At 57.9% G+C, this 27,009-nt stretch overlaps 10 protein-coding genes across 10 annotated transcripts; 7 read left to right on the plus strand and 3 right to left on the minus strand.

The window, feature by feature from the left end:
- The first annotated feature begins 267 nt into the window (after positions 1 to 267).
- Positions 268 to 1,729, plus strand: J3D65DRAFT_638627 (mandelate racemase/muconate lactonizing enzyme domain-containing protein). Its single transcript, XM_066801634.1, has 3 exons — positions 268 to 897; positions 1,136 to 1,228; positions 1,308 to 1,729. The coding sequence occupies exons 1-3, from the start codon at positions 399 to 401 to the stop codon at positions 1,643 to 1,645; spliced, it is 930 nt and encodes a 309-aa protein (XP_066651556.1). The 5' UTR covers positions 268 to 398; the 3' UTR covers positions 1,646 to 1,729.
- A 311-nt stretch (positions 1,730 to 2,040) lies between these two features.
- Positions 2,041 to 6,104, minus strand: J3D65DRAFT_126576 (uncharacterized protein). The gene is made up of 6 exons (XM_066793857.1): positions 4,809 to 6,104; positions 4,537 to 4,763; positions 4,304 to 4,490; positions 4,201 to 4,255; positions 4,111 to 4,153; positions 2,041 to 4,063 (listed from the first exon to the last, which is right to left on the minus strand). Exons 1-6 carry the CDS (start codon positions 5,887 to 5,889, stop codon positions 2,066 to 2,068), a joined length of 3,591 nt encoding a protein of 1,196 aa, XP_066651557.1. The 5' UTR covers positions 5,890 to 6,104; the 3' UTR covers positions 2,041 to 2,065.
- A 2,268-nt stretch (positions 6,105 to 8,372) lies between these two features.
- On the plus strand, positions 8,373 to 9,984 carry J3D65DRAFT_559647 (uncharacterized protein; the record flags this gene model as incomplete). Its single annotated transcript, XM_066797418.1, has 6 exons — positions 8,373 to 8,558; positions 8,590 to 8,625; positions 8,707 to 8,932; positions 8,990 to 9,294; positions 9,325 to 9,560; positions 9,627 to 9,984. 6 exons carry the CDS (start codon positions 8,373 to 8,375, stop codon positions 9,982 to 9,984), a joined length of 1,347 nt encoding a protein of 448 aa, XP_066651558.1.
- A 646-nt stretch (positions 9,985 to 10,630) lies between these two features.
- J3D65DRAFT_638643 (uncharacterized protein) lies at positions 10,631 to 12,367 on the plus strand. The gene is made up of 6 exons (XM_066801635.1): positions 10,631 to 10,819; positions 10,926 to 10,944; positions 11,018 to 11,179; positions 11,286 to 11,366; positions 11,414 to 11,513; positions 11,561 to 12,367. Exons 1-6 carry the CDS (start codon positions 10,796 to 10,798, stop codon positions 12,135 to 12,137), a joined length of 963 nt encoding a protein of 320 aa, XP_066651559.1. The 5' UTR covers positions 10,631 to 10,795; the 3' UTR covers positions 12,138 to 12,367.
- Positions 12,368 to 13,761: 1,394 nt separating this feature from the next.
- On the minus strand, positions 13,762 to 16,104 carry J3D65DRAFT_638648 (uncharacterized protein). The gene is made up of 3 exons (XM_066801636.1): positions 15,621 to 16,104; positions 14,666 to 15,568; positions 13,762 to 14,612 (listed from the first exon to the last, which is right to left on the minus strand). Exons 1-3 carry the CDS (start codon positions 16,034 to 16,036, stop codon positions 13,829 to 13,831), a joined length of 2,103 nt encoding a protein of 700 aa, XP_066651560.1. The 5' UTR covers positions 16,037 to 16,104; the 3' UTR covers positions 13,762 to 13,828.
- A 2,019-nt stretch (positions 16,105 to 18,123) lies between these two features.
- J3D65DRAFT_559602 (uncharacterized protein) lies at positions 18,124 to 19,301 on the plus strand (the record flags this gene model as incomplete). Its single annotated transcript, XM_066797417.1, is given in 3 exon segments — positions 18,124 to 18,419; positions 18,438 to 18,747; positions 18,798 to 19,301. Coding segments are annotated over 3 exon segments (1,110 nt in total), but the record flags the coding sequence as incomplete, so codon positions are not given.
- A 117-nt stretch (positions 19,302 to 19,418) lies between these two features.
- J3D65DRAFT_559948 (WSC domain-containing protein) lies at positions 19,419 to 21,657 on the plus strand (the record flags this gene model as incomplete). The annotated part of the gene is made up of 3 exons (XM_066797434.1): positions 19,419 to 19,886; positions 19,934 to 20,150; positions 20,933 to 21,657. 3 exons carry the CDS (start codon positions 19,419 to 19,421, stop codon positions 21,655 to 21,657), a joined length of 1,410 nt encoding a protein of 469 aa, XP_066651562.1.
- Positions 21,658 to 22,102: 445 nt separating this feature from the next.
- J3D65DRAFT_638654 (ankyrin repeat-containing domain protein) lies at positions 22,103 to 23,144 on the plus strand. Its single transcript, XM_066801637.1, has one exon. It carries the CDS (start codon positions 22,207 to 22,209, stop codon positions 22,837 to 22,839), a length of 633 nt encoding a protein of 210 aa, XP_066651563.1. The 5' UTR covers positions 22,103 to 22,206; the 3' UTR covers positions 22,840 to 23,144.
- A 17-nt stretch (positions 23,145 to 23,161) lies between these two features.
- On the plus strand, positions 23,162 to 24,997 carry J3D65DRAFT_127130 (hTAFII28-like protein conserved region-domain-containing protein). Its single transcript, XM_066793858.1, has 3 exons — positions 23,162 to 23,686; positions 23,739 to 23,826; positions 23,882 to 24,997. Exons 1-3 carry the CDS (start codon positions 23,271 to 23,273, stop codon positions 24,836 to 24,838), a joined length of 1,461 nt encoding a protein of 486 aa, XP_066651564.1. The 5' UTR covers positions 23,162 to 23,270; the 3' UTR covers positions 24,839 to 24,997.
- On the minus strand, positions 24,847 to 26,691 carry J3D65DRAFT_638657 (60S ribosomal protein uL4). The gene is made up of 4 exons (XM_066801638.1): positions 26,537 to 26,691; positions 26,380 to 26,474; positions 26,066 to 26,216; positions 24,847 to 26,012 (listed from the first exon to the last, which is right to left on the minus strand). The coding sequence occupies exons 1-4, from the start codon at positions 26,644 to 26,646 to the stop codon at positions 25,250 to 25,252; spliced, it is 1,119 nt and encodes a 372-aa protein (XP_066651565.1). The 5' UTR covers positions 26,647 to 26,691; the 3' UTR covers positions 24,847 to 25,249.
- Between the last annotated feature and the right edge of the window lie 318 nt (positions 26,692 to 27,009).

The raw sequence follows: 27,009 nt of genomic DNA on the forward strand, positions 1-27,009 counted from the left end.
CCGACCTCGGCCACCAGTGACATTGTTTTGAAGCCCCCCCTCGCCTGCTTCTTCGTCACAATTTGAACCCCCATCATGGCGCCCATCAACAAGATTGAGTACTTTCGCGTCGCCCCGCGCTGGCTGTTTGTCAAAGTCACCGACGCCGACGCCAAACATGGCTGGGGCGAGGCTACGCTCGAGGGTCACACCGAGGCCGTCGAGGGCACGCTCAACGAGTTTGCCTCGCGTCTGATTGGCTTCGAGGCCGACGACATTGAGCACATATGGCAGTACATATGGCGCCTTGGTACACCCACCCACCCACCCACCTCCAATCCTCCCGCCCAGACATGCATACACTGCTCATCAGCTGACTGGCATATGATCCAGGGTTCTACAGAGGCGGGCCAGTCTTCATGTCGGCGCTGGCGGGCATCGACATTGCGCTCTGGGACCTCAAGGGCCGGCGGGCGCAGCTGCCCATCCACCAGCTGCTGGGCGGCAAGGTGCGCAACAAGGTGGCCGTGTACGCGTGGATTGGCGGCAACCGGCCGGGCGACGTCGAGGGCGCGGCGCGGGCGCGGCAGGCCCAAGGTTTCAAGGCCGTCAAGATGAACGCCACCGAGGACGTGGGCTGGCTCGACTCGCCGCGCGCGCTCGAGTCGGCCGTCGACCGCTTGAAGGCCGTCCGCGCCCTGGGCATGGACGCCGCCCTCGACTTCCACGGCCGCCTGCACAAGCCCATGGCCAAGCAGCTCGCAAAGGCCCTCGAGCCCCATCACCCGCTGTTCATCGAGGAGCCCCTGCTGTCCGAGCATCCCGAGGCCATCAAGCAGCTCGCAGACCTCACCACGTGCCCCGTCGCCCTGGGCGAGCGCCTGTATAGCCGCTGGGATGTCAAGCGTTATCTGCAAGGTATGTGCGTCCCGCCGCCCGTGCGTGCGTGTGTGCCGTCCCGTCCGTCGTGCCCGGGGCCATCCGTCCGTCAACCGCTGCTGCTCAGCATGAGTAGTTAGCGCAAGCACAGAAGTAGGGTGGACGTTCGCTGGCTCCCCGCGTCCCCGCGTCCCCGGCTTCGTTCCCGAGAGTCTAAAAACGCAGGGAAAAACTCTGTCTAGATGAACTGGCCTGACCACTCCCACTCCACTATCAGATGCGTCAGTTGACATACTGCAACCCGACGTCGCCCACTGCGGCGGCATCTCAGAAATGCGCAAAATCGCCGCCATGGCCGAAGCCTATGATGGTACGAACATCACCACCACCACCTCCTTCTCTCCCCCTCTCCTTTCCCTTTAACCCATCCACTACTAACACACCAACAGTAGCCCTAGCCCCGCACTGCCCCCTCGGCCCCATCGCCCTCGCCGCGTGCCTGCAAATCGGCCTGTGCATCCCGAACCACGTGATCCAAGAGATGTCGCAAGGGATCCACTACAACACGGAATCCGGCGACGGCAGCGTCGACATCCACTCGTACGTCGCCGACGCGCGCGTCTTCGACGTCCGGGACGGCTACGTGGATGCGCTGACGGGACCGGGGCTGGGGATCGAGGTCGACGAGGCGAGGGTGCGCGAGGCGGCGAGGAAGGAGGCGCAGGGGGGGAAGCCGTGGGCGAGTGGCGAGTTTTGGGGTGAGGATGGGGGCGTGAGGGAGTGGTAGTCGTGGTAGGTCATAAGTCCATGTAGGCATGGTATAGATGAATAGACAGGAAAAACCGAGTGAGCAAAGCCGCAAAGCCCCAGAGCCCCAGAGCCCCAGAGCCCCAGAGCAAGTGAGTCCTCGAAGTGAAGTGAACAAATCGAGGCAGACTCCATTCCAACTCATCGCAACTCGTGAACCCAACCAAGTCTATTGCAATTCCAATTCCAATTCAAACTCCAATTCACCCACCGCAGCCAAAACAACCGCCACAACCAAGAGAGACAACCACCCGCTCAATCAAGCAACCAAAAACCCAAACCCCCCTTTCCCTTTCCCATTCCCCCTCCTCTTACCCAAACCACCCCCCCCCCCCCCCCCCCCCCCCCCCCCCCCTTCCCCTTACCCAAACCCCTCCCCTCATCCAAAACCCTCAATCCCTCAAATCCACGCACCCCCTCCCCCAGCCCCAGTAGCACCGCCACCATGATCCCTCAACCTCTCCCGATCGACCCTCCTCCTCCTCTCCTTCTCGCGCTCCTTCTCCCTCTCCTCGCGATCCCCCAGCAACCAATCGATGCCGCGCTCTCCCCAGGCTTTGGCTTTGGCCGCCGCGCCGCCGCCGGCCGCCGCCAGGCCGGCTCCGGCTCCGGCTGCGCTGGCGATGGTGAAGGAGAAGACGTTGCCTGAGCTGCCGTTGCCGTTGTTGGTGTTGGTGTTGTGGTGGGTGTGTGCGGCAGAGGACGACGGACCAGCAGCGGAGGCGCTGGCGCTCTTGCCTATGGGCGTGGCGCTGTGGTGGTGAGGCGCGGGGTGCACGTGCGAGGAGCGGGTTAGGAGGTGATGGTGATGATTGGGAGCGGGGTGGTGGTGCTGACCGTGGTTGTACGAGGAAGACGTGCCAGGCACGGGGAAGCGCCACAGCGGGCGCTCAGCAAAGGGGCGCGCCTTGAAGAACGAAGGAGGCTGCAAGCCGTGCCCGTGTCCGTGACCATGTCCATGCCCATGACCGTGAGCGGGCGCCATCGACGAACCATGGCTGCCGTGCTGATGAGACTGCGGAGGAGCAGGCACAGGGAGATGGTGAGGCTGCGAGTAATGCGGCGGCGGCGGTGGCGGCGGCAGCGGGAGGTCGTTTGCATTGTGGCCACTGCCACCACTCTCCTGAGCATTCGACGACGACGCCGATCCGTGGTGGGCATGATGCGGCGCCGCCGAGGTATGAGCATTCGTCGCGTCGCGCAGACCCGGACCAACGCCCAACGTCTCGCGGCTCGCGCTCGCATTCAACTTGACACGGCCACTACCAGCGCTGCCGTTGCGCGAGCGACTCCTGGCGTGGCCGCGATGTGGACCACCAGAAGCACCCGCACCAGCACCGCCATGGCCCAGCTCAGCGCTGCGGAACCCCACGAGTGGGAAATGCGAAATGCCACCAGACGCGTTGACAGCGAGGCCGAGCGGGGGCACCGTAGGCCGCGATTCACTGCCGCCAGCATCGCTTCCCTTCCCCTTGCCCGCGTCGACGGATCCACCGCATTCGCTGCCGCCGCCGCCTGCGTACGATCCGTTGGAGCCAGAGCGCGAGTGTCCGCCGTGGCTCAGCGAACGCTGCAGGCCCAGTCCGATGCGTGGGTGCGGATTCGAGGGGTCTCCTGCGCCGCCGTTGCTCCCGCCCTGGCTCGACTGGCTGCGCGTCGTTTCGTTCGACTTGACATGCCGCAGGCGCCGACGCATGCTTTCCAAGCTCTCGGTCTGCTCGAGCACGATCCGTGGGTTGCGAGCGCCGCCGACACGAGTGTTGGTCGGGTTGGGCGGCGTGAAAAAGGCCGCAGGGTTGGTTTGTGGGTTGGGAAGTGTTGCAGTGGACATGGCGGGTCCGACTTGCTGGTTGGGATAGCTAGGGTGCAGTTGATGTGAAGAAGGGAGGTCGTTTTCGCTGCTCGACATGCCCGCATTTGCGCCGTGAATCAAGGCAGTATACTCGCTGGCGTACGCTGCCGGATTACCACTGTAACCATATCCATAACCGTATCCCAAGCCCAACGAACTGTTTAGACTGTTGTTGTCCGGCTTGGGTTTGTGGCCGTTGACGCTCTTGCTGGAAGGCCGCGATATGCCACCAGCGGCAGACTGGACCCGTCGGATGACTCGCTCCTTGCCGCCGTTCGAATTCGTTTGCACTCCAATCTTGTACTTGCGAGGAGATTGCTCGAGAATCTGCTCGATTTCGCGCAAGTCTTCCATTTCTTTGCGCATGCGGTCCAAGCTCTGCATCCGCGGAGCGGCAAAAGCGCGTCCCTGGACAGATATGGAAGGGCGACGTGACGGCCCTCTGCTGGAAGAACGACGGCCTCTCTCCCCCACAGCGCCGCCACGCTTCTCCTCGATTGCAGCTGCAACTTGGGCCACCGAGTTTGGGACGACGTCGAGGGAGTTCTGAGCACGTCAGTCGTGGCCTTTTCGCCTGCCAGGTATTCACCTACCATGTGAATCAAGACGATGGGAAGCTGCACAGTGACAAGTTTGCTGACACGCGTCAGCATTCCGTCACTATACTGGGAAAGGCTTCCTACGAATGCGTGCTGCTCACAGCAATATTGAGAAAGTACCGCACTTCAAAGAATTTGCCTGCCACATGTCAGACACGTCTCCAAATATGGCCTCCTTGGTACCTACCGCATTTGACGGTTGCATGTCCGCGTGGGAGCTCCAAGCCGCAAGTCCGCATGTCCGTGGAATGAGGTGCCACACCAGACCAGCCGTGATTCCCAGGCTTGATGGTCGTCTTGTTGAGCACGGTCCGCTCATTGCTGTCGAAGATGCGTGCCTGGCTCGCTGACTTCTCCCTGGTCGATGCTGCCGTCTATCACCTGTAAGCTTGTGATTGCGTAAAGTCGTTGTGAACGTACGTGGTTATAACACAAAATGTCTCGTTCTAGGTTCAGTTCGAGCTTCTTGATCCTCTTTCGCGTGTTGTTGACAATGTGGACATCGACAAAGATGGTGGTTCCGCTGACCCAGACCTGACGATGAAGTCCGGCCGTGACTCTGACAACCTCGAGTGCGGTGCCTTTTGGTCTTGTGTACTCGTCGGACGCGGTCAGAGGGCTTGGCAACGACATCAATGCCTTTTCAGCTGCTCAATGTCAGTCGTGCCTAGTGCGAGGTTTGGGCAACTCACGATCATACACGGACAAGACCGATACATCTTGCGATGATCGAACCAGGTACTGTGTCCCCTTGTCTCGTATGAGTAGCGTCGCACAAAGCACGTACCGAATCTGGGCGAGTTTGGACTGGAAAGGCGGCGGTCCCACGTCAAGTGGCATGCTTAAGCTGAATGGTATTGTTGTAATGGACGGCTTCATAAGCCAAAAAGGATCAGTCGGGGAGCACTGCTTCTGAGACTCGACCATGTTCAGAGGCGGTGGATTGTCGGGATCAATCAGCTCAGTCGCCAGATTGAGAAAGATGTCTCTTTTGCCAGTGCACATCTCTTCGGCCCCGAGAAGGTCGATTGATATGCGGGAAATGTAGAGAGCCCTCTTGTGCCGGGTCCTATCAACATCCTCGACGGTGACCTTCACATTGCCTTCGAGACTTCCTCCGCCAACAAACAGGGGCGCGCCAATTTGGAGCTCGACGGCTACTCGCGGATGCCGATGCGTTGGAAATTCGAGTATTTCACCGGACGAAACTCTTCCAAAGGTTCTAGAGGGAATCGTCTGCACCACATCTGAAGAGAGAGGATCGTAGCGCAAGGCATATTCTCGAACCGGTGATCGTGACTGCCCTCGATTAGGGATGGTGAAGCCCAAGCCGCGCGGTGGGGCAGGCGGAGGTCCCAACGACGACACGCGGGGTAAGGATACTGCTCGTCTCCCACGGTTGCGTGAAGATGACCTGTGAGGCACGCTTCCAATGGGGATGCTGTAGATACTGGAATGATCGCTAACGGGAGTCCTGACAGGAGTGGAATGGCGACCTCGCCGTTCGTGGTAGCTGTCCGCCGGGGAAGGTGCGGATTTGAGCGATGTTTTCCTAGTAAGAGAGCCTTTTCTGGACAAGAGGGAACCTTTTCTCGAAAGGGAGCATTTGCGGCGTAGATCGGTAGTGGCAGATTTAGGGGTATCGGGCAGCGGTTTGGAATGGGTCAACTCAGCCAAACTCGGCTCAGTGATTTCGCGGATATCAGACAGCGGACGCGCAGCCGTCGACCATGGCGTGACTCCCGACATTGACCAAGGAGGTGCTTGGTTCATTTGTCTCGGGTGGCTTTGCTGCTTCGACGGTTCCTTGGCGGACGGGCGTTTGGTACCTGCATTAAGCGCGGATCGGGGCACGTTTTCAAACGAGGGTCTCGATGAAGGATTTCGAGGTTGAGGGCGTGTATCAGGCGGTGTTTGTTCGTATTCTATCGCTCGTCAGTTTTGGTTCTTCGCGGCGCAGATGTCAGTATACCATGGGCCTTAGGAGTATGCGCCGGTGGAGCAGGAACGTCGTAGATTATCGGAGGAATGAGAGGATTCAGTCGCAGTGGGACGTGGTGGTCAGAGGTCTTCGGCATTGAGGAAGTGTACAGGATGCATGGCACGCGCTCAAAAGCTATGCATCATAGTCGTGGTCCGCAAGTCGAACCAAGCTGCAAGGTCGAATAGGTGATGTGAAGATGTATCCCGGGTGCGTGCAAGATTCATGGAGGTTCCGGTGCGTCGTTCCTGCCGCGTGGTCGGCTGCTAGGGAGATCGGAAGTGCTCAGTCGTTCTTTCCACGATTGTCCAGATGGTGTTCCACGCATCAAAGTTGGTACGTCCAGGAGCGGGTTCCGGCCTCGAGCAAAAGGTCGCTGTTGGTTCATGTCGGCACCGCGTAGTCTCGCCATCACAATTTGCAAACATTGAGTTGTGCGACAATTCTGGGCCAAGTTGAATTTGAATTTCTTTGCTGATGCCCTATTCATCCGGCTCCTTGCAACAGGTTGAGCAAGTGTGGTGCTGTTTGAATCGTCTATTGACGTTTTTGTCGTCAACTCCCTCATGCCGCAAGACGCCGTGATTGCGGCCAAGTTAAATCACGTTGTTCGAATAGGAAAAAAGATCCAGAGAGAAATTGACACCTACAGCAGTCATTGCAGCATTGTCGTGATATCAGGCGGCCAAAATTGAAATTCTCCAAGTGACGAGGTGGCTGTACGAGCATCTTGCCACATTGAGGAGACGCAGTTTAATGAGGCAACCCGCTCGGGAAGGCTGGCCGAGCGAAGACGGCATGTTGGTGATGGAACCGAGGACTGCACCTGGCGCGGTGGTTCTACCGGAAGTCAAGGGCGCATGGTGGGCGGTTGAAGTGGTCGAGATGGGAGCGTGATCAAGTCACTTGAGGTCATGCCGTGGTCCTTTTAATTGACGGATCCGGGGAATTCGGAAGGGCGAGTGGTGGAGCGGTGGTCTGGAGGCGTTGGTGAGCAGTCACGATGGAAGGGAGACGGGAGCGAGAACAGGTGACCGGACATGCGACCCGGACTGGCGACAACGTGTCATGGCTGGCACCTCAGGGCGGAGGCGGAGGGGAGGCGGAGGTGGAGGAGGCGGCGGCGTCGGCTGGCGTGAGGCGTCACAGCGTCATGGGCGGCGGAGAAAGCCAGGGCAGGCACAGGGGTGCGAGGAGAGGAGAATGCCGGCGACGTTGGAGCTGGATGGAGCTGGATGGATGGACAGCTGGGTGTCGAGCCTGGTGAGGAGCGCAGTCGGCGAGCTAAGGAGCGGATGATGAGCTGGTGGTTGGCTGTGGCCGTGGCAAGGCAGGGCAGGGCAGGGCTGAGAGGTGTGCTGATGAAGCTGGAGTCAAGGTGAGCCGGGCCAAGAGCGGCTCCGAGGAGAAACGGCGCGCCGGCCAGACGCGCCTTACCACACGCGGCCCAAGACGACGATGCGGGGCAGTCGACGGCGAATCGACGCGACCCGGCGCCAGTGCCAGCGCCAGCAGCTGTCGAGCAAGACGAAATGACGAGCAGTTGAATATGACAGGCGACAATTGACGCCGCAGTGACAGTGGCAGCTGCGGTGGGTGGTGCGAAGGCGATGCTTGCTGTCAGTATAAGCAGCATCCATGGTTGCGGTGGCGTCGGTAGCCAAAGTCTATCTGGCCCTGAATGGCGGTGCCAGCCCAGCGCCAGCCGGGGGGAGCCATGGGCCCTCTGATGCTGGTACTCGTAAACAGGTCGAGGTCAAGTCGAAGCACACAGACAGACAGACAGACAGACAGGCACGAGGTGAACAGACAGCCTAGCCTGTTGATGCTGAGGCCAGGCTATATCGCCCCTCGCCCACACCTGACGACGACGACGACGACATCATCATTCGGCCCCCTCGACAGGAACAGGAACACCAGCCAGCGGCCAGCCAGGGAAAAAATTCTCGTCGCCTTGTGCAGTCAACCCTCACGCTCCGATCGCGGCCCGGCACGGCGCCCTGGCCGCTGCTCGAAATTCAAATCCCCCCCGTCTCCGACTGCTCTCCAGAGGCCCCGTTTCCATTACCCAACGTCTTACCTCACGCCAACTTTGTCCACCCTCCACGTCCGCTCAGTATCTCAGTTCCCATTATCAACACTATCAGTTCCCTATCGCCCGCCTGCGCTGCGACTACCCGCGCGCGCCCCGGATCGCCCGAAACACGTCCCTCGCGTCAGGTTAGGTCCGTCAGACGTCAGTCTGTAGCGTCCATACCCTGCCCGTACCCCCGCCATGGGCGATAACGACCTCCAAGCCCACCACTCGACTGCCAGAGATAGAGATACCAACGCGAACGAGCCCTCCAGGGATGGCTCCGTTAGCTCCATCCAAACCTCTCCCGAGCCCGATCCCGAGCCTTATACCGCTCAGGATCACCCGCCCCAGCAGCAGCAAAAGCGCAAGGGCGGCCGCAAGCCTGTGAGCAAACCACTTCCCCATACCTACCAAGCCAAACCTAGACACCACACTATCAATTTGCTTGCCCGTCTGCCTGCCTGCCTGCCTGCCTGCCCACATCATGCTTCGCCCCCCAATGCCGTGTCTACAACCCCCACTAACCACTAAGCGCCGCAAGATCTATGCCACCTCGGAGGAGCGCAAGCAGCGGAACCGGCAGGCCCAAGCCGCCTTCCGCGAGCGTCGCACCGAGTACATCAAGCAGTTGGAGAGTACCATCAAGCACCACGAGGAGACCCTGCAGACCTTGCAGCAGAATCACCGTAGCGCCGCTGATGAATGTCTTATGCTGAGATATAAGAACTCTCTGCTCGAGCGCATCCTGCTGGAAAAAGGTATCATCGCCACCCATCCATTCACGTCTGCTCTTCTAACCGACCGCTTCCTCCCAGGCATTGACGTCCAGGCTGAGCTCCGCGCAAAGACGGGCAGCCCGCATCTGGGGCCTACCCGCATGCCTCCTCCAGCAGGATCTGCAGTGCAGCAGCCGCCGCCAATGCAAAGGGCCATAATGAATAGGCACCATCAGGCGCGGCGCTCATTTGCAGCCATGCCCCAAAAGGTCGACGTTGATGCCGCTGTCCAAAACCATTCACCGCAGTCCCAACCTACTCCTGCTTCACACATGTCCTCTCCGTCCACCACGGCAACAAAGTCCCCAAACTTTGTGCCGTCGGTGTCTCCCAACGTGGGCCCAGTGTCTCAGCCTCAAGCGCAGCAACAACAGCAACAGCAACAACAACAACAGCAGCAGCAGATCAGACCGCAACCGCCCCGTCAGCAGTACAACCCCCTGCCGCCGCCGCGACCCTCGGCAAACACGCAGTTCAACGCCTCCAATGGCGTTCCCAACGCCTCGCCCGTCAACACTCCGGCAGGGGGCAACCCCATGGCGGGCAGCGCCAATGGCGCGTCCAACTATTACCCATCGCCATTCCAGAGCCATATGGACCAGCTCGGCAAGTTGACCCCTCCCCCAAACGTATGCTTAGGCATAGGACTCTGTTCATCCTAGAGTGACTCCGTGAGTACAGAACAGGAATATGATGCGCAAAACGACATGATCGACGACCGAGACCCGAGCGAACATTCGGCCGGCACCGCCGCATATCCACAACCGTTCCCACCGCAGCACATGCGCTCGCAATCGACGCCACAGCTCCAGGCCCAGGGCTCTGGCCAGCTTGTGCCGCAGCAGTACACGCCGGGCCAAGACCAGTACACGTCGCCTGCAGCCCTGCAGCCCGCAGATGCACACAGCGGCTACGCCATGTCCGGCAACATGAACCAAGGATTCGACCCATACGACCCCATTCTGGACGCCGACCCATTCGGCCTGTCGGCCAGCATGCACTTCCCAACCCAATTCTCCTACCAGACTGGCTGAAGGGAGCACGACACCACCATGTGCGTCATCGGCGGCACAAGCGTCGAGTTGGAGGCATTTTTGGATCTTTCGTCACCTTTTTTCAGCGGGCGTTGACTGGCATGGAAAGGGAAAAACGGAGGCAAGGAATGGACAGAGGAAGAAAAGCAGGAAAAAAGGCAAGAAAAGGGGAGGACAAGTTCAAAGCCAGCAGCAGCATATCCGTGTCTTTGTCATGCGACATGGCAGCGCAGTAGCCTGTCGCAGCAGCCGTCGTCACAAAAGTGAGGCTGCGACGCTCCGGCCTTGTGCCGTTCTAGGTACATGTAGCTTTGTCTATTGAGAGACAAAAAAAAAATACCAATTCGCCAAAGTTGCCGGGCAGCCTTTGCGCGCCTGGCGGGGGAGGCGACAAAACCAACTTGGAAACCACGAGTCGTGATAGTCGCGATGCGACCTGACGGATGAATTGCTGGCGATAGGCGTGCCAGAGGTGTGAAACGCGTGCTGGCGGGCGGATTGTGAGTGGACAGCCAGCGCTGGAGCTGGAGAGGGCGTCCTCGTCTTGTTCCGCTCCGCGCCCGCTCGCTTACATGGCCAGGCTTGGCATAACCACAATGAGATATTTCGTCACGTTGCCCGGCCCGTCAACAACCTCTCATCGTCCTCCCTTGACGGCACCGCGACAAAACCTTTTCCGCACCCCAGCGCGCCATTCGCATCGAGAGCTCAGGTCCTCTTAACACAGGATCGACTCTCGTTTGTTTACCCCGGTCGAGACCAGAGTGCGCACCTAGAAGGACAAGCGCGAAAGGCGCTTTCATCCAGCACCATGTCCGGCTCGATTGCTTCCAAGGTCAGTCCATCACCGCAGCCCCCAAGAACAAAGCCGTCCGACGGCTCGGCGTCCAATGCGTCGCTTCGTATCGTGAGAACCGCCCGCTGACGCGCAATGGCTGCAGAACGTCTACGAGCTCCTGGGTACCTCCACCTGCCTCCCCGCGAAAGCTTTTCGCTCAACGCTTCGGACACGCCATCTTACGCTCACTCATAGGCAACGACCCGGAGCAGGATTCCGACAGGGAACCTGAGCCTCCCACCAAGGCCATCGAGAAGACGCTCCCTCGCTCCGGCAAGCGCTCTGGCCCCGAGCCCACCAAGGAGCCCCGCACCGCCGGTGCCAACACCCGCAAGGAAGTCGGCGGCAACGAGGGTGGTACGTGCAAACAATTGGCAAAGTGAGAGCGTTGGGCCTCTGCCTCAACACAACCAGCTCACTTTGGCCGGCCCGGCTTTCATCGCATTCCACTAACGTGCTGCAGCTTTCCGCGACCGCAATGCTGGTAGGGACAGCAACCGCAGCAAGCCCGCTGACGATGGCGTCCGCTCTGACCGTCACCCCCGTACGTCGCTCGTTTGAGCATTTCGACAATATGCTAATCATACGCAGGCCACGAGGATGGCGGCCGTGGCCGTGGTCGCGGCGGCCGTGGTGGCCGTGGTCCCCGCGGTGCTCCCCGTGACGACCGCCACTCCAAGACTGGCATCTCGTAAGAGCCACACTCTTGTTGAATTCTCTCTAGCTAACTCCTCCCAGTGACCACCCCAAGCAGGCCGAAAAGGGCTGGGGCGGTGACGACGGCAACAAGGAGCTTGCTGACGAGATTGCCGGCGAGACCATTGCCAAGGAGGAAGAGGGCGCCGACATTGACGCCGAGGCCAGCGCCGCTGCTGCTGCCCAGGCCGCCGAGGACAAGGTCAAGAGCTACGACGAGTACCTCGCCGACCTTCTCGAGAAGAAGGCCCAGCTGAACGCCGGCGTCGCCATCCGCAAGCCCAACGAGGGTGCTGGCAAGAAGTTCCCCGAGGGCAAGACGGTCGAGCGCGTCGAGGAGGAGTACTTTGCCGGCGAGAACAAGGAGAAGAACCGCGAGCGCAGCAAGAAGGAGAAGAACCAGATCGACCTCGGCGACATCTACGGCCGTGGCGAGGAGCGCTCCGGCGGATTCCGCGGCGGCCGCGGTGGCCGTGGCGGCCGTGGCCGTGGTGAGGGCAGCTTCCGTGGCGAGGGCCGCGGCCGTGGTGGTCCTCGCGGCGGCGCTCCCCGTGGCGCCCCCCGTGGCGGCGCTGTCAACATCAACGACTCCTCTGCGTTCCCTAGCTTGGGCGCATAAACGAGCCGACAGCGCACACGCACGCCTCGTCCAACCCCACCCAACCCAACCCGAAAGCCAGACATCTTCTTCGTTGTTGTTGTTGTTGTTGACGACTTGAATGGAGCACGCACCACAAAATCAATCAATCAAGCAAGCAGCTGGGGGGGGGGGGAGCAAGGCCTCGGGCAAACGGGAATGGACGGACGGGACGGACGGACGGACGGACAGATATGCAAGGGCAAACCAAAAACACCTTGTTTTTTAACTTAGGGAGACGTTTTGATTGAAAAAGTGGCAAGCTGGCAGTAGTAGTCTTCCTTTTTCTTTTTCCATGTTGCCTGCCCCACCACTACCCACCCCTACCGGTACCTCGATCAGTGAGAATGAGATTACAAAAAAACATGCTTTTCCCCCTTTGGATTGTGTTGTTGAACGCTACGTCGTTTGGACCGAGCGGAGCCAGGTTGGTTGAGCTGAGCTGAGGTGAGATGAGACGTGCAATGTATCGCGTCCATGCTGCCTCCACTCCACCATGACCTATGCACCTGTTCGACACTGCATCTAGGTAGACCGACTGCTCGATGAGCTGTGCCCGCGACTACACACGGTGGTCAAGCCTGTCAAGTTCCTTCGAAGCCCAGCTATCCTGCCTCCCTCTTCCCCCCCGCCCTTCCTTCCATCCTTTCTCCCTCTCTTCACCAAAACAAGACCTTGGTACCTTAGCTATCCCCTGAAAAAAAGAAAGAAAAAAAAGAAAAGAAAAGAAAAAAAGAGACAGAGGGCGTGGTTTGGCCTTCTATAGACGGACTGAACTGAACTGGGCAAAAGCACGACGCACGCGGTCAATCACTCCGTATGTCCGCCCGCCCGTCCTCTCTCTCTCTCTTTCACCCTGCACGGCGCGCTCGTGCTGCTGGATGGCTACGGTGCGTGTCGATCTGATCTGATCTGATCGGGCGTAGAAGATAGAGATAGACAAAGAGATAGAGCAGGCAGTGCGGGAAGGAGGGTGGTCAGGGCAGGGCAGGGCAGGGCAGGGCAGGGCTGGCTGTCATGGTGGGTTCTGTCATGTAAGGTTGGTTGGTTGGTGGTAGTGGTAGTGGTAGTAGTAGTGGTAGTAGTAGTGGTAGCCAAGACGATATTAGACGAGGCAAGGCAGGGCGGGAGTGGATAGATGGATTCCGAGTGCTTACTAAAAATGTTTATAGACGTAAAGAGTCATAGAAATTGTAGATTGACAGAGGCGTGATTTTGTACAAGCGATGCGCGTAGAGATTCTCTTCCATGCATACCTATGTACAGGGAGGGGATACCACCACTCTTTCACGGCAACATGAGAGAAAAGGCGCCATTTGCATCCAGCCCGGCTGATCAGGCAGTCAGGTCACCCAAAACCGGGTGTCTGGCATAAAATGAATAGCTCCAGGCATGAGGAAAGACCTGGCTGTTACGAAATCCTTCCTGCGCGTCTGCAGTAGAGAGGTTAGCTCGTCAAGTATCTCGTACCCGGGACGTCCTTTTGGTCGTCCATGGGCGTGATATCGAATGAAAAACAACTTTACCGGTCATCATCTGCGCTTTTCCATAGTCTGAGTTCCAAATTCTTGCGATTGATGTGTAAAAGCCTGTGGCGATTCTTTCGGATAGACCACTCCCAAATTTCTGCTAGAAAATTTCACGTAAGCAAAAGCACGGCGCCATTAGCATCTTTAGAGGTGCAACTCACAGTATTTTTTTTGCTTTTCCGGAGGCTCCGTCGCACACAGTTTGGACCATAGCGCAGGGTCCGTTTCGAACAGATTGGCTTCGGCGAACGCATAGATATTGCCTTCATATCTCGTGGTCGAGCTTTTGCCAGCAAGCTTCTCAAAACCTGCCTGGATTCTTGGCATGAGCTTGCTCTCACTCCATTTAAACAGTTCGACAATCGCCTTGCTGGTGTACGGGAAGAGTGGCCAGTGTTTCCATCGAATTTCGGCTTCTATGAGGTCACGGTAGACACCAAAAGCGAAGCACGGCATGTTGAGGTAGTCGAGCATGACGCAACACAAGTAGTTGACGTCCATGTCTTGGTCCTGAAAAAAATCCTCGACTCCACTGTCCGGCGGCGGCTTCGAAAGTAAGAACTGCCGGACCGAGTCGTGGGCTAGTTGAACGCGTTGGTGCTCTGCGTCGTAGCTGATGAGGCTGCCGCATCCCTTCAATATGTCCTCTGTATCGCTGGGTCGTATTCGATCCTCTAGGGCTACGGGGTCCGAGGTGTCGAGAGTCATGGCCTCAGTCAGCTCGTCTAGCTTCATTGGCCTCACCGAAAATCGGAGCCATGCGAGAGCAGCGCGAATGAAGGGAGCGAAAGCCGTCGGAACGCTTCGCAAAGCTTCAAGGTAGTGGTCCTCGAGACTTGGCGGCATGGAGCTCAGCGCAGCTTCCACGTCTCTTGGAAAAAAGGCCTTGTCTTTCAGTAATTGTAGTTGGCACTCGGCCCAGCGAAAGCTTTGAGTCTGTCAGATGGCTTTTTGCTTATTTCGGAGAGGGGTAAAGCTCACGATCCATGCGCATTCGACAAAATCTCGTCATGGATTCTCTTCTGTAACCTGGGCCTGAGCTTACTTAGTCGAGCATCTTGTTTGATCGTCATGACGACGTATCCTGCAATGTCTGAATTCACCATAGTTTGCTCCATGTCTATGAGCACAGGCGCAGACCCCTTGAGCTTTAGGACGGGATTGAGAGCTTTGGTACAGGAGATCATGATTTGGAAGTTTGGTATTCGGGCGATGCTCCAAGAGATGGCGTCGAAGAAGCGGTTGATATCCTCGCCTCCAACTTCGTTCACTGCGTCCAAGAAGAGTGCGACCTTTTTGGGAAGAGCACAGACTTTTTGCAATAGCTCAAGGAAATCAGCTAGGGGCGGCTCTGTCCTTGTTCCTTGAGGTTGCCTGATGAAGTCCTCGTAAAATGGCTTTACAAGGTCCTCGGCATCCGGGAATTGGTCCAAGAGTTGTCGGATGCATGATTTCATCATGTTGACAGCGCTTTGGGATGTACTTTCGGAAGATGAGCAGTAGAAGTATGCGACAGCGTCTTCTGCTCCCAGTCCGATCCCTTTCCGGAGATGATCAATTGCCGACGAGAGGAGCACGGTCTTTCCCATGCCAGATCTTCCAAGAAGCCAGAGGATTTTCTTTCTCTCAGAAGGCTCTGCTTGTATCCACGTGCTGAATTCATGGTCCAAGAACCATCTCCCTGATCCACTGGTCTGCTTCTGGCGAGACAGGTGGTGAATAGCAGTTGGATCGAAAGTGTTCAGCCAGCTCTTCATTGCTTGCCTCACATTCGCCTGTGCTGCTGCGTCGCGCTCATCTCGTCGTTGAAATAGCATGTCTTTGACATCAGAAACGTCTTTACTGGTATTCTTGGTGTATTCGAGGACTTTGGAAGTTATGACTCTGCAGATGAAGATGTTAGTGGACCAGTGACGTCGAGGAAGCGAATGCTAACCTTTGATCGGAATCAAGGGCTAACTGGAGTATCGGAAGAGCGTTGTCAAATCGTCTCAACTGCGCAGCAGTCTTGTCGTCGATGATTTTTCCGAGAACGAACTTCCCCAAGATTTTGTTTCCCGACAACTGTTCAAGTCTGAGGTTCAGATCTCGTAGTGCGGCGCGGCTTGTCTCCAGCGGCCCGTCAACACAAGCAAGCGCAGAGAGGCGTTCCGCGTCATCTTTGTCGATTTCCGCCTGCAATTTGATAAGATCAATCAGACCTTTGTATGATGAAATCTTCTCAGTCAAGGCGTTGAGTTCTTTGGAAACAGCTCGATCCGAGTGTATGTGCTTTCGGGCGATCAAACACGTCTTGGTGGTCAGTTCGGCCAAAGTAATGCAGCTTGCTATCAATCCGATAAGCTCTGCCATGCTGAAAAGAACGTCTCAAAGTCACCATATGGCGGACTAAGACAGATGAGTGTTGGTGTCTTGAATTGCCAAACGGCAGCGAGTTCGCAAGGCTGTGATTCTAGCCCCCATTTCCGCTAATGTCAGCCTCATTCTTCGTTGCACAGCATCGTTGTTGTGGAGTGAGCAGCCGGTTCATTGGTCGATCACGCGGAGAAAAGTTCGAGCTTTGGCGAAAGCTCCGTGAAGCAAGATTTTGGCGGAGGTTGAGAAAGATGTAGAGCAGGACAACATGCCACTGGCCTTTCGGCCACAGCAGATTAGTTCTCTGGCGGCGTTGGCCGTTGAACGAAAAGGCTGGCCCGAGAGAAGAAAGCCTCAGAAACGCGTGAAGGAGACATGAACGGTGGCCAAACAGACAGCATGAGCAGTGTATTGGCGATGCAAGTCGGAAAGAGGGTATGTTGATGGTCAGCAAGTGCACAATGCTTCATGACACGCATTTGAAGTGCCGTACTCGATAGAGAAGTTAGCGGCCTTGATGTTGCAAAAGATGCGATGGATAGAAGACGTCGGAGTTTGGTTTGTGTGCAGCAGCAGGTTGGGTTTAGCGTCTTCTGTTTTCGGCAGGAGGGCTCGACCAGGAACTCCCTCCTCCAGCCCGGGCCGCTCCCGTCCGGGTCTCCATAACCTGGTTCCAACGACGTCAATCTCTCAGCAGGCCCATCTGGTCAACCACGACCACACTCTGCCCGTCGTGAGAATCCCCGGTAAGATGGACTGGACGATGCGGAAATTCGTGCCAGCCGGAATGCGGTGTTGCCCGTGGCACGTCAGGCGCGTTTCACGCGTTGCGTAGCGCAACCGCTGTACACTACCGAACTGCCTCTCCACGGCTCTACTACCGCCAAGTTTCCCAAGCCTGCATTCGAGGAAGACGGAGGACGCCCTTTTGTCTACCAGGCGTTCGACGGTAGGAGTCGTGCTGACCTGATCGGCTCAAGACAGCTCCACCGGACGCAAACGACTACAAGAGCCAAATTTTGCCCGCCACGCTTGCGTCTGTATAAGCCCCATTGCTTATCGCTCTCCAAACAGCAGTATTGGATACGGCCTATCCAAGTCTGAATTCAATGACCGTTCGCTCAAAGAATCTCGGCCGCTTTCACGTCAAGCCATCTTCAAGTCGTTTTCAGCGGGGCAATCGCAAGCAAGCGGAGGGAATGGAAGAGTGGGTCTCTACGGCATCTTGAAACAAACGAACCAGCATGAAAGAGATCCAGACCGAATGTCGGATTGGTTGTGGGCTGCAAGACTCGTGGTTCTGCAAAACGGCTCCGTACACGCGCATCATCAGCAACTACACTTGCACGGACTGACGCCTGGTAAAATAAGCCATGGCATGGAAGAGGTACAACTTCGGCCTCTGTGACGGGTGTTGGCTTGCTCCTTATCTTCTTATGAGAGGACCCTAGATGCCCCTCGTCTCCCTCTCTTGATAACTGCCGATTTAAGGCTTGGTTTGTTTTCCGAATTCCGTATTGTGTGCCACGATTTTTTGCGCTAAGTCAAGGACTATTGTCCAGACTGCCGCGTAGGTACCGGGGTTACCGACAGGGCGCCGACAAGAAATGACATGAGCGCCTTAGTGCATCACTAGGCTACCACAGCTCCAATACCTGTCAAGAGCCTTGCCAAAAGCCCCGTACACCATTGGCTTACCCTCAAGGCTTAATTTCCACGTGTGTGCTCTCAGCTCGCCTCCCGCTCTGCCGCCGCTGTGCCGTCGCGGACTTTTGAAGCCAGGGAGACGTACTTGACCGGCCTTGTCGAGAATTGGAGCCATTGCGCGCGGAGCTAAACCATGTTTGGCTTTCAAAGCCTACAGAATATCTTTGAATACCCTGGAGCGTTCCAGAGCAATGGGTTCTTGTGGCTGTCAAGGAACCCGACAAGAAGGACTACCACGGGTAATCCCTTGCCACATTGATCCCTGAACGTGACGCATTGACGATGTCCAGCAAAGGACAGTCGTCTTACAAAAGTCCCACCAACCATCGCGTCATTGCTTTGAGTACAGGTCGCTCTCTTGACACATTCTTTCCAGCATGCATTGCTCTTGGTCGAAAGTCTTGTTAAGCGCGCAAGCTCTTTTTGGTTTTGCTGCTGTTGGCAATGCTCAACAATATGCAGGCTCAAACATTTCGAGTACCCTCCCGCTCGTTCCAGGAACAGAGCTTGCCTTTTTCAACATCAAGTCTCCCAAGTCCCAGAACACGACCCTGATCAATTACGCATCCCTGAACAGCACCAACAATGGACGGCCAGACCCGAAGAAGTTGAAGCGTGCTGTGATTGTGCTTCACGGACTGAACAGGGATCCGCAGACATATATTTCTCAAATGTAGGTGCAAACTAATAGAACCCACACCCTGGCGCTTACTTCTCTTAGGCTTGTTGCTTTGAATACACTGACAGTGCCTGGGGTCAACCAAGACACTGTGGGCATCATTGCTCCTTACTTTGCCAATGGCGACGACAAAAACACCGGCTACTATCCGTGGGTCAACAGCGCCTCCGTCTCGAGCGCCATTGTCTGGAAGGGCTCTCAGTGGGCCAGTGGGCAGTACAATCAGTACCCATCTTCGGTCCAGACAATCTCTTCTTATGCAGTGATCGACCAAATCATCCAATACTACGACAACAAGGCAATGTTCCCCAATTTGAACCAAGTAAGACTGACCTTTCTATACTCGTGCGGGGATAAATCTAACATCAGCAGATCGTTGTCGCCGGGCACTCTCTTGGGGCGCAAATGAACCAGAGACATGCTGAAGTCAGTACGGTGTCGTCTTCGACCCCAGTTTTTTACTGGATTGGAAATCCCAATTCCTGGGGTTGGTTGAGCACTGATCGTCCCCTGGATTACTCGTCGTGCGTCCCTTACGATGACTGGCGAGATGGCTTGAATGCCTACCCTACGCAGTACAATGTTGCTCTCGTAAATACCAGTTCTGGCATCGACCGCGCCGGCGTGTTGGCAAACTACAGGAAAAAGAATCTCGCATACGCTCGCGGTCTTATGGATTTTGGAGACGATGCAAGCAACTGCGGCCCGGGCACCACAGGAGCCAATCGTAACGAGAGATTCTTCAACTTCATTGCTCGCTTTCCGCAGCCCCCGAAGCTGAATACCATCGACTACATCAATTGTGGTCACGATTCCGGATGCATGTTCGCTTCCCCTGCCGGACAGGCACGCCTGTTCCTTGACAACTTCAGCGGCAATGGATCAAAGGCCTATGATTTTGGCTATCCTCGGCAACAGGCTGGCGACGACCCGTACCCCGATCCCAAGCAAAATTCGACTGTGTCATCTGCAAACGCTGGCACCTACAACGGGATGACGTATCAGGGATGCTGGACGGATCAGACACCCTCAACATTGTCAGTCAGAGTATCTTCTGGAAACAACAACTCGATTGAGACCTGCACCGCTGCTTGCTCTGCACAAGGGTACAAGATTGCTGGACTTGAGAATGGAGCAGACTGCTGGTGTGGCAACACCATTGGGTACAATGCCTTCAACACGACGGACCGTGGATGTAATCTGGCGTGTTCAGGAAACAGCAAGCAAATCTGCGGCGATGCGATGCGGCTTTCACTTTTTTCCAGTGGTCCTATGGTCCAGGCTATTACTCCGTCTTCTCCCAAGACGGCTGGAAACTTTGGCCTCGTTGGTTGCTACTCGGACACGCCGGCAAACAGGGGTCTCACTGGTAAAAGCACGTCCGTTTCCAGCATGACTGTTGAGAATTGCGCCTCGTTCTGCGCTGGATATAAGTACTTTGGAGTCGAGTACAGTCAAGAGGTTAGTCAGAACCACGTCTTCAAATGTCAGAGGCTAATGTCATCTAGTGTTACTGCGCAAACAATGTTGGCTGCTCAAGCACCGTTTCGCTATCTGCCAATTGCAACATGCAGTGTGCGAGCAATAGCACCCAGTACTGCGGAGGAAATGGCTTTCTCAATCTCTATGCGCTACCATCGGCGCCCTCGCCGTCGTCTACCAACTGCTCGGCGACTACTACTTCCAGTGGGAGTGCCGCCTCCTCCACTGCTACAGGCCTGTCCTGTCCCTCGTCCAACGGAGTTGTGTACAACACTACCATGGGAAGTGGGTTCGTGATCGAATGCTACACAGATCGCTGTAAGTCCATAGTCATAATCGAATGTACATGATGCTAACCCCTTTTTCAGATGCTGGTGACATGGGTTCAACAACTACGGCTTCCTTCGAAGACTGCATTGCCGTGTGCGACGCTGCCTCTGGATGTGTTGACGTGTCTTACGTGTTTGGAGCCTGCTACCTCAAGAGCTCGGCAGGTGCCCCTCAGACCAATAGCAATGTCCTCGGAGCCCGTCTCATTGCCCGTAACGGCACATATGTCTCATCCGCCACCACCACGTCGGCCTCCGGCTCGAACGCTACGGCTACGGCTACGGCTACGGCTACGGCTACGTCGGCGCTTTCCACCTCCTCTGCTGTGGCGTCAGCCTCCCCCATTACGTGTCCATCCGGTGATGGATCAATCTACGCAGCTGCCAACAACAAGACTTTTATCATTGAGTGCGGCGTAGACCATGTTGGCGGTGACCTGGGAGCACCGACCTACCCCTACGATTTCGGTCTCTGTATTAATCAGTGTGCGTCGACCACCGGCTGTGTGGACGTCTCCTTCAATGGTGGACCATGCTACATGAAGGGCAGCGTTGGTGCAGCAGTGTCCAACGCAGGTATCTGGGGCGCGAGACTGTTTACAGGAAGCTCTGGCATTGCTTCCTCGTCGTCAGCTCCCGCTTCGGCGTCTCCGACTGTGACTCCTGCGTCGAACTCGAGCTTGAGCTCATCATCAGCCTCATCGGCCGTGGTTTCCTCTACCAGCACACCAACAGCATCTGCAACTCCCGCTGCCCTCCCCTCAGGCGTCGTCTCGCTCGGCTGCTACGTCGACAATGGCAACCCACACCCCCTGCCGACCCAGGTTTACGGCAACAGCTCCAACACGCCCGCGCTCTGCGCCTCCGCCTGCCGCGCCGCGGGCTTTCAATTCGCCGGGACGCAGTACTCGTCGGAATGCTGGTGCGGCAACACGCTGCCCGCAACCAACACGTCGCTCTCGGACTGCTCCATGACATGCTCGGGCGACAGTTCGCAAAAATGCGGCGCCGGTTACCGCATCTCCGTAACCAAAGACACAACCTGGACGCCCTCCTTCTTCGCGCGTGCCAGCTACGGCACGTGGAGCCTGGCAGCCTGCTACGTCGACGGCGTCAATGGCGCGCGCACTCTGCCTAGCCAGATGGGCGTCGACGTGGCCAGCGCGACGGTAGCCAAGTGCCTGGACGCGTGTGCGGCGGCTGGCTTCGCTGTCTGCGGCGCTGAGTACTACCATGAGTGCTGGGCTGGCGCCAACTTGCCGGCGAGTGCGCTGCTCGCCGCTGGCGCTGATGCGCTGAGTGCTGGGTGCAATTATCCGTGTGCGGGCAATTCGACGGAGGCGTGTGGGGGTGCTAATCGTGTGCTTGTTTATGTTAATAATGGGACGGCGGCGGCGGGGAATTCGTCGAGGGTGGGTTGAGCGTGTGATGGGATAGGGGTTTAGGTGTTTGGGTGTTTGGGTGCTGAGATTTGTTGTTTGTTTTCTCTCGCAATCTTATGCTGACTATTAATTCTCTGTGGTCAATGGCGCAGCAGTCTCTGCGCCAGAGGAAGATATATGGATTGCGCGACAACGGACACTCTTACCAGTCTTGTAGTAGTTCACCTAATTGCAGGATTGCAGTATATTCCCAGCTTTCAGTTATTTGTACATGCAGGCAGGACAAACCCTCATCTGAAGCATGCTCCTCACCTCCCGGCAAATCAATTCGAACAGATAGAGTTGCGGCATGGCCCGGAAGTCCGTCCGAAAATCGAAGTCCGCGCAGGGTTGAACGGACGGGCGTTAGGTGCTCCGTGCGCCAGTGATCTGCGTCCCCGCGTGGAGATGTCATCATTGCCGACTCAATCATTCGCCAGACTTTCCACCCACCAATCCATAAATGTCGACTCTGTCGCCTTTCACACGTCGTGAACGAATCCTCTATCCTACCACTCGCCCGTTGTAACTCCACAGCTCTCGCTCGCTATGGGCATGCCCGTCAACGACGCCCCGCCGCCCGCCACAAACGGCGCCGCCGCTGAACCCAACGCGCAAGCACCCGACGCGCAAGCTTCCTCAACTGCCAACAACACCACCACGACTAACAGCGACGGCATACCACGCTCAACGTCCGACCTCCCGCCCGCCGCGCTCGACCTCGCCGCCAAACTCTTCGACCTAGCACGCGCCGGCGACGCCGCAACGCTCAGCGCCTACCTTTCGGCAGGCGTCCCCGCTAACCTGACCAACCACGCGGGCGACACGCTGGTGATGCTGGCCGCATACCACGGGCGGGACGCAGCGGTGCGGGCGCTGCTGCAGTGCGGCGCCGACGCCAACACCATCAACGGGCGCGGGCAGAGTCCGCTGGCGGGCGCCGTGTTCAAGGGACACGTCGACGTCGTGCGCGCGCTCGTCGAGGCGGGCGCAGATGCGGAGGTCGGCGTGCCGAATGCGAAGGATACGGCGGTTATGTTTCGGAGGGAGGATATGTTTGCGGTGTTGGGTGTTGAGGAGGGGAGGGAGGTGCCGGGGATGGTCAGGCAGATGGTGCCTGGTGGGGCCACGGATGGAGAGGGTGGTGAGGACGGGGGTGCGGGCGGTTCTTGTCCGATATGAGGGGCTGGGGTAATGGCAATGGAGTTTGGATTTGTCGCGGGTTGTAGGGTAGCGCTGTCTTTTCTTTTTTGGTACATCTTTTTAACCCTCGACCGTTCATCATTCTTGAAAATATTCATGGATTGGAATTATTGATTCCCGCACGAGTCCGACGAATTCACCCGATAAGTATTGGAGTCGCGGGACTGACGAGATACAAACGATTCAATCACCAACCTTCAAAGTGAGACTGCCATTGGATTGTGCTGGTCGAACGTTTGGAGGGTACATGTACCTTCCTCCCTTTCAGAACAGCCCTATCGGTGAAACCCCGGAAACGCGTCCAACGTCTGCGCGTCACCTTACCGCCCTCCGCTCCACTTCATCTGCTTCTTGAGACAGACGTCCGACCACCAATTACCAACTACGAGAAACCTCATACCGTTCTAGCAATGGCGTCGCCCCCCTCCAATTACAACCTGTCGAAAAAACGGCCCTCATTGAGCGGCTCGCTGCCCGCAAATCCCAGCAAACGTCGCAAGCCGTCGACGGGCCCTTCAGGTCTGCGCCAGACATCGTTCCCGCCCGAGTCGTCGGAGCAGCGCGCCGAGTTCTCGCGGTCCCCCAGCGTCGACAGTAGCTTCACCGCGAATACCAATACGACGCGGAGGAAGGGGAAGAAGGGCAAGGGCGACGATGACGTGAGGAGCACGACGGGCACGAGCGTGCGAGGCGGCAAGGCGGCTGGAAGTGAAGCTGCGGACAAGGATGCGGAAGAGGAGGAAGACGATGAGGGTGGTGAGGCGTTGGATGCGGTCATGGAGGGACAGGGCGAGGCGGACGAGAAGCAGGAGGCAGAGCATCTGAGGTGGGCATGTCCAACGCACGCGAATGCTGTGGTTACTAATTTGGGCTGGCAGGATGCTCATCGACCATCTCGATCCTGATCAATCTGATCGATACGCCAAGTACCGCGCCGTCAAGCTCAAGAAGGAGATTGTCCGCAGGGTACGTCTGTCTTCAATCCTATCTGCAGAGCGGCGAAACTGACCAGGGGAATTAGATCACGAACCAGACACTGTCGCAGTCGGTGCCCCAGTCCGTGGTCACGACCATAAACTCGTACACCAAAGTCTTCATCGGCTCCCTGATCGAGCGCGCTCGCACCGTCCAAGAAGAGTGGCAGGCCGCGTCCGAATACGCACCCATCAACGACCCTCGCTACGCCGTCCTCAAACAAGCCCAGCAGCCTCCCGCTCCACCACAGCAACACTCTGCACCGCCGACTCCGCATCCCCAAGCTCCTCCTCCCACAGCGCCGTCGGCCCCCCAGACGCCTGGCGGCTTTCACAATCCGTACGGCTACTCTCACCTGCACCAGCAGCCGTACAACTCGGGCTCGACGCCCCACCAGTACTCGAATGTGCGCTTGCCCGGCCAGCCGAACAGCGCGTCGAGCACGCCGCCCACTCCGGGCCCCGTCTCGTCGTATATCCCGCAGCCCAGCAGCCCGGCTCCGCCGCCGACGGGCAGCGGCGCTGCGACGCCTACGGGCCCACGCGCACATACGCCGAATCCTGCTGCCTCGCAGCCGTCCAACGCGCCAAATCAGCCTCAACCCGCAAACGCCAACGCCAACGCCAATGGCACGCAGTCCACAAGCGTCACGACGAGCATCGATAGCACCGTCTCGTCGTCGACCGACACCGCCGCCGCCAAACCAACCAACGCAAACAACAACTCCAATCCCAACCCCACAAACACCAACACCAACAACACAGCCCTCCCCTCCTCGCCACCCCCATCCGACCCCGCCTTTCCCAAGATCCCGCCCGACGCGCCGCTGCGCGAGCGGCTCAGCGAGTGGGACCGCGGCCCGCTGACGCCGGACCACCTGCGCGAGGCGCTGCGGCGGTATAAGCGCGACCGCGAGGGCGGCGCCATGGGGTTTTTGGGGCTGAGTCTGGAGGGCAGGGAGAGGACGGCTGGGAGGATGGGGGGGAGGCGGTTGTTTAGGTAGGTAGGTGGATTGGGTTGTGTGGTGGTTGGTGCTTTGGTTGAAAGGTGGAGAGGGGTGGAGAGGGTTTAAGAGGGTTTGAGGGTGGAGGGGAAAGCAGTCACGGGCACAGGTAGGTAGATAAGGGGCAAACGGGAAGCATCAGATGCGTGCATACATCCATTCATAACATTACAACTGGAGAAGAAGCACAGGTCATAGCATGTGGATATCAAATTTTTGGGAAGTGCAAGTAGCCCGTTTTTGGTATGTAGTCATTGCTACTACTTCGTCCAGCTACCTAGTTGCCACAGCCAGCCAGCTAAACGTCACCACCACCGGATGAGATTCGTGTGTTTTGGAGAGAGAACAGAAGAGGGAAAAGAGGACCAGAGCACCCGGAAACGACAAAAAAGCAAGAGACGAGAAAATTGCTTAGTTGTCGGCGAGGGTCTGCTTGAACTCGGCAGCGAGGGCAGGGGCCTTGGGCTGCTCGACCTTCTGCTGGCCGAGCTTCTGGGCGGCGAACTGCTTGGCGTAGGGGTTGAGGCGGAGCAGGACCTGCTTGTTGCGGAGGGGGTTCTTCTTCTGGACGAGGGCGCGCTTGGTGATGGCGGCGCCCTTGACGGGCCGCAGCACGCTCTGGATCTCGGAGCTGTTGATGAGCTTGGAGATGTCGGCCTGCTTGACGAGGGGCGCGGGCAGGAGGTAGTCGCGCTTGAGCGCCGACGGCTCCGTCGTCGTGCCGTAGATCTTGTCGAGCGCCGCGAAGGCCGACGAGGTCCACACGATGAAGCGGCCGAGGTGGCCGCCGGGGGCGAGCTGCAGGAGGTTGAGCGAGTAGACGGACGACGACTCGACGCCGGGGATGTTGCGGAACGCCTTGACGAGGTCCTTGCCGTCGGTCTCGGGGTCGTAGACGACGAGCGGGCCGCGGCGCTGGCGGTGGCGGCGGCCGCGCAGCTTGCCCTTTCCGGCGCGCAGCTTCTTCGAGTTCTTGGCCTTCTCGATGTCGGCTCCGGCGCCGACCGTCTTCAGCAGAGCGACGGCGGTCGAAGTCTTGGTGACGGCCGAGTTGGCAAAGGCCGACGACGAGACGACGAGGGGAACCTCGGGGACGGTGGCGACCTGGTGGCCGCGGGCGAGGAGGAGGGCGGCGTTGGAAGACGCAGCCAGGGCAGAGGCGGTAGCGAAGCGCCTGTTTTGCGGTTAGAGGTCGTCCTTGAGCGTCTGAACGCCGGAGAAACTCACTTCTGGCCCAGGTTGATCTTCTGGTGCCACTTCCTCCAGACCTTGGTGGGAGCGAACATGCGACCAGAACGGCACTGGTTACCAAAGGCGGCCTGACCAGCACGGTGGGTACCACCACCAGAGACACGGGGGATACGAGCGACGGCACGACCTGCAATTCAATCCTTTCGTCAGCCTCCGCATCGTGGTGTTGAGAGCCTTTGCAGCCCGCCAGGAAAAAGACCGCCGTCCATCGCGCACTGTCCAATTGTACGGGTTTTTTCGCGATTTTCAACGGGTTGGCGGGCTGCGGGCGGGAAATGTCGACAACGTACCGGTACCCCAGGACTCGGCGGAGGTCTGGTGGCCAGCCTTCTCGCTCACGGCGTACGGCTGCCTCTTGTTCTTGGCGATGCCGACGTGGACGGTCCTGCAGAATTGCGCGTCAGCGACCGAGCAGAGGGCGTGATGGAAATGGGCGTGTTTGCGTACTGGACAATGTCCGGGCGGATGGGAGCCTTGAACACCTCCGGGAGGGGGTGCGTCTGCTCGCTGGGCTTGCCATCGGCAGCGATGATGGTGACAACCGGCCTGCTCGTCATTTTGTCTGCTGTGCTGGGCTGGGGGGTGGGGGTTAGTAGACCGTCGAAGTTGGAGGTTGCAAGTCGTTGGCGGTCATGGTCGAATTTCGTGCGCCTCGCCTACGTTGCCGCATCGGGTCGCTAGCGCCGCGGTCACGCCGCCCGCTCTCCCAGGCCTCGCGCTGCCGCGACCATCACATCGCCTTGTTCACAACCACGCAACTGGCATTCTTCCGTTCAATCACTCGGAATATCTCGAGGCAGCTCTTCCGTTGCGTTGACTCAAGCTCGTCTGGGGATATGACGATCAGGTCTCGATTTACAGCTAAATCATCTCTCCTACTCTACTGCCAAGGTCGTCCACAATTCAGGAGAAGTCGAATT

Source organism: Phyllosticta citribraziliensis (assembly GCF_038025025.1).
Source record: "Phyllosticta citribraziliensis strain CPC 17464 chromosome Unknown J3D65scaffold_12, whole genome shotgun sequence".
Taxonomy (NCBI): domain Eukaryota; kingdom Fungi; phylum Ascomycota; class Dothideomycetes; order Botryosphaeriales; family Phyllostictaceae; genus Phyllosticta; species Phyllosticta citribraziliensis.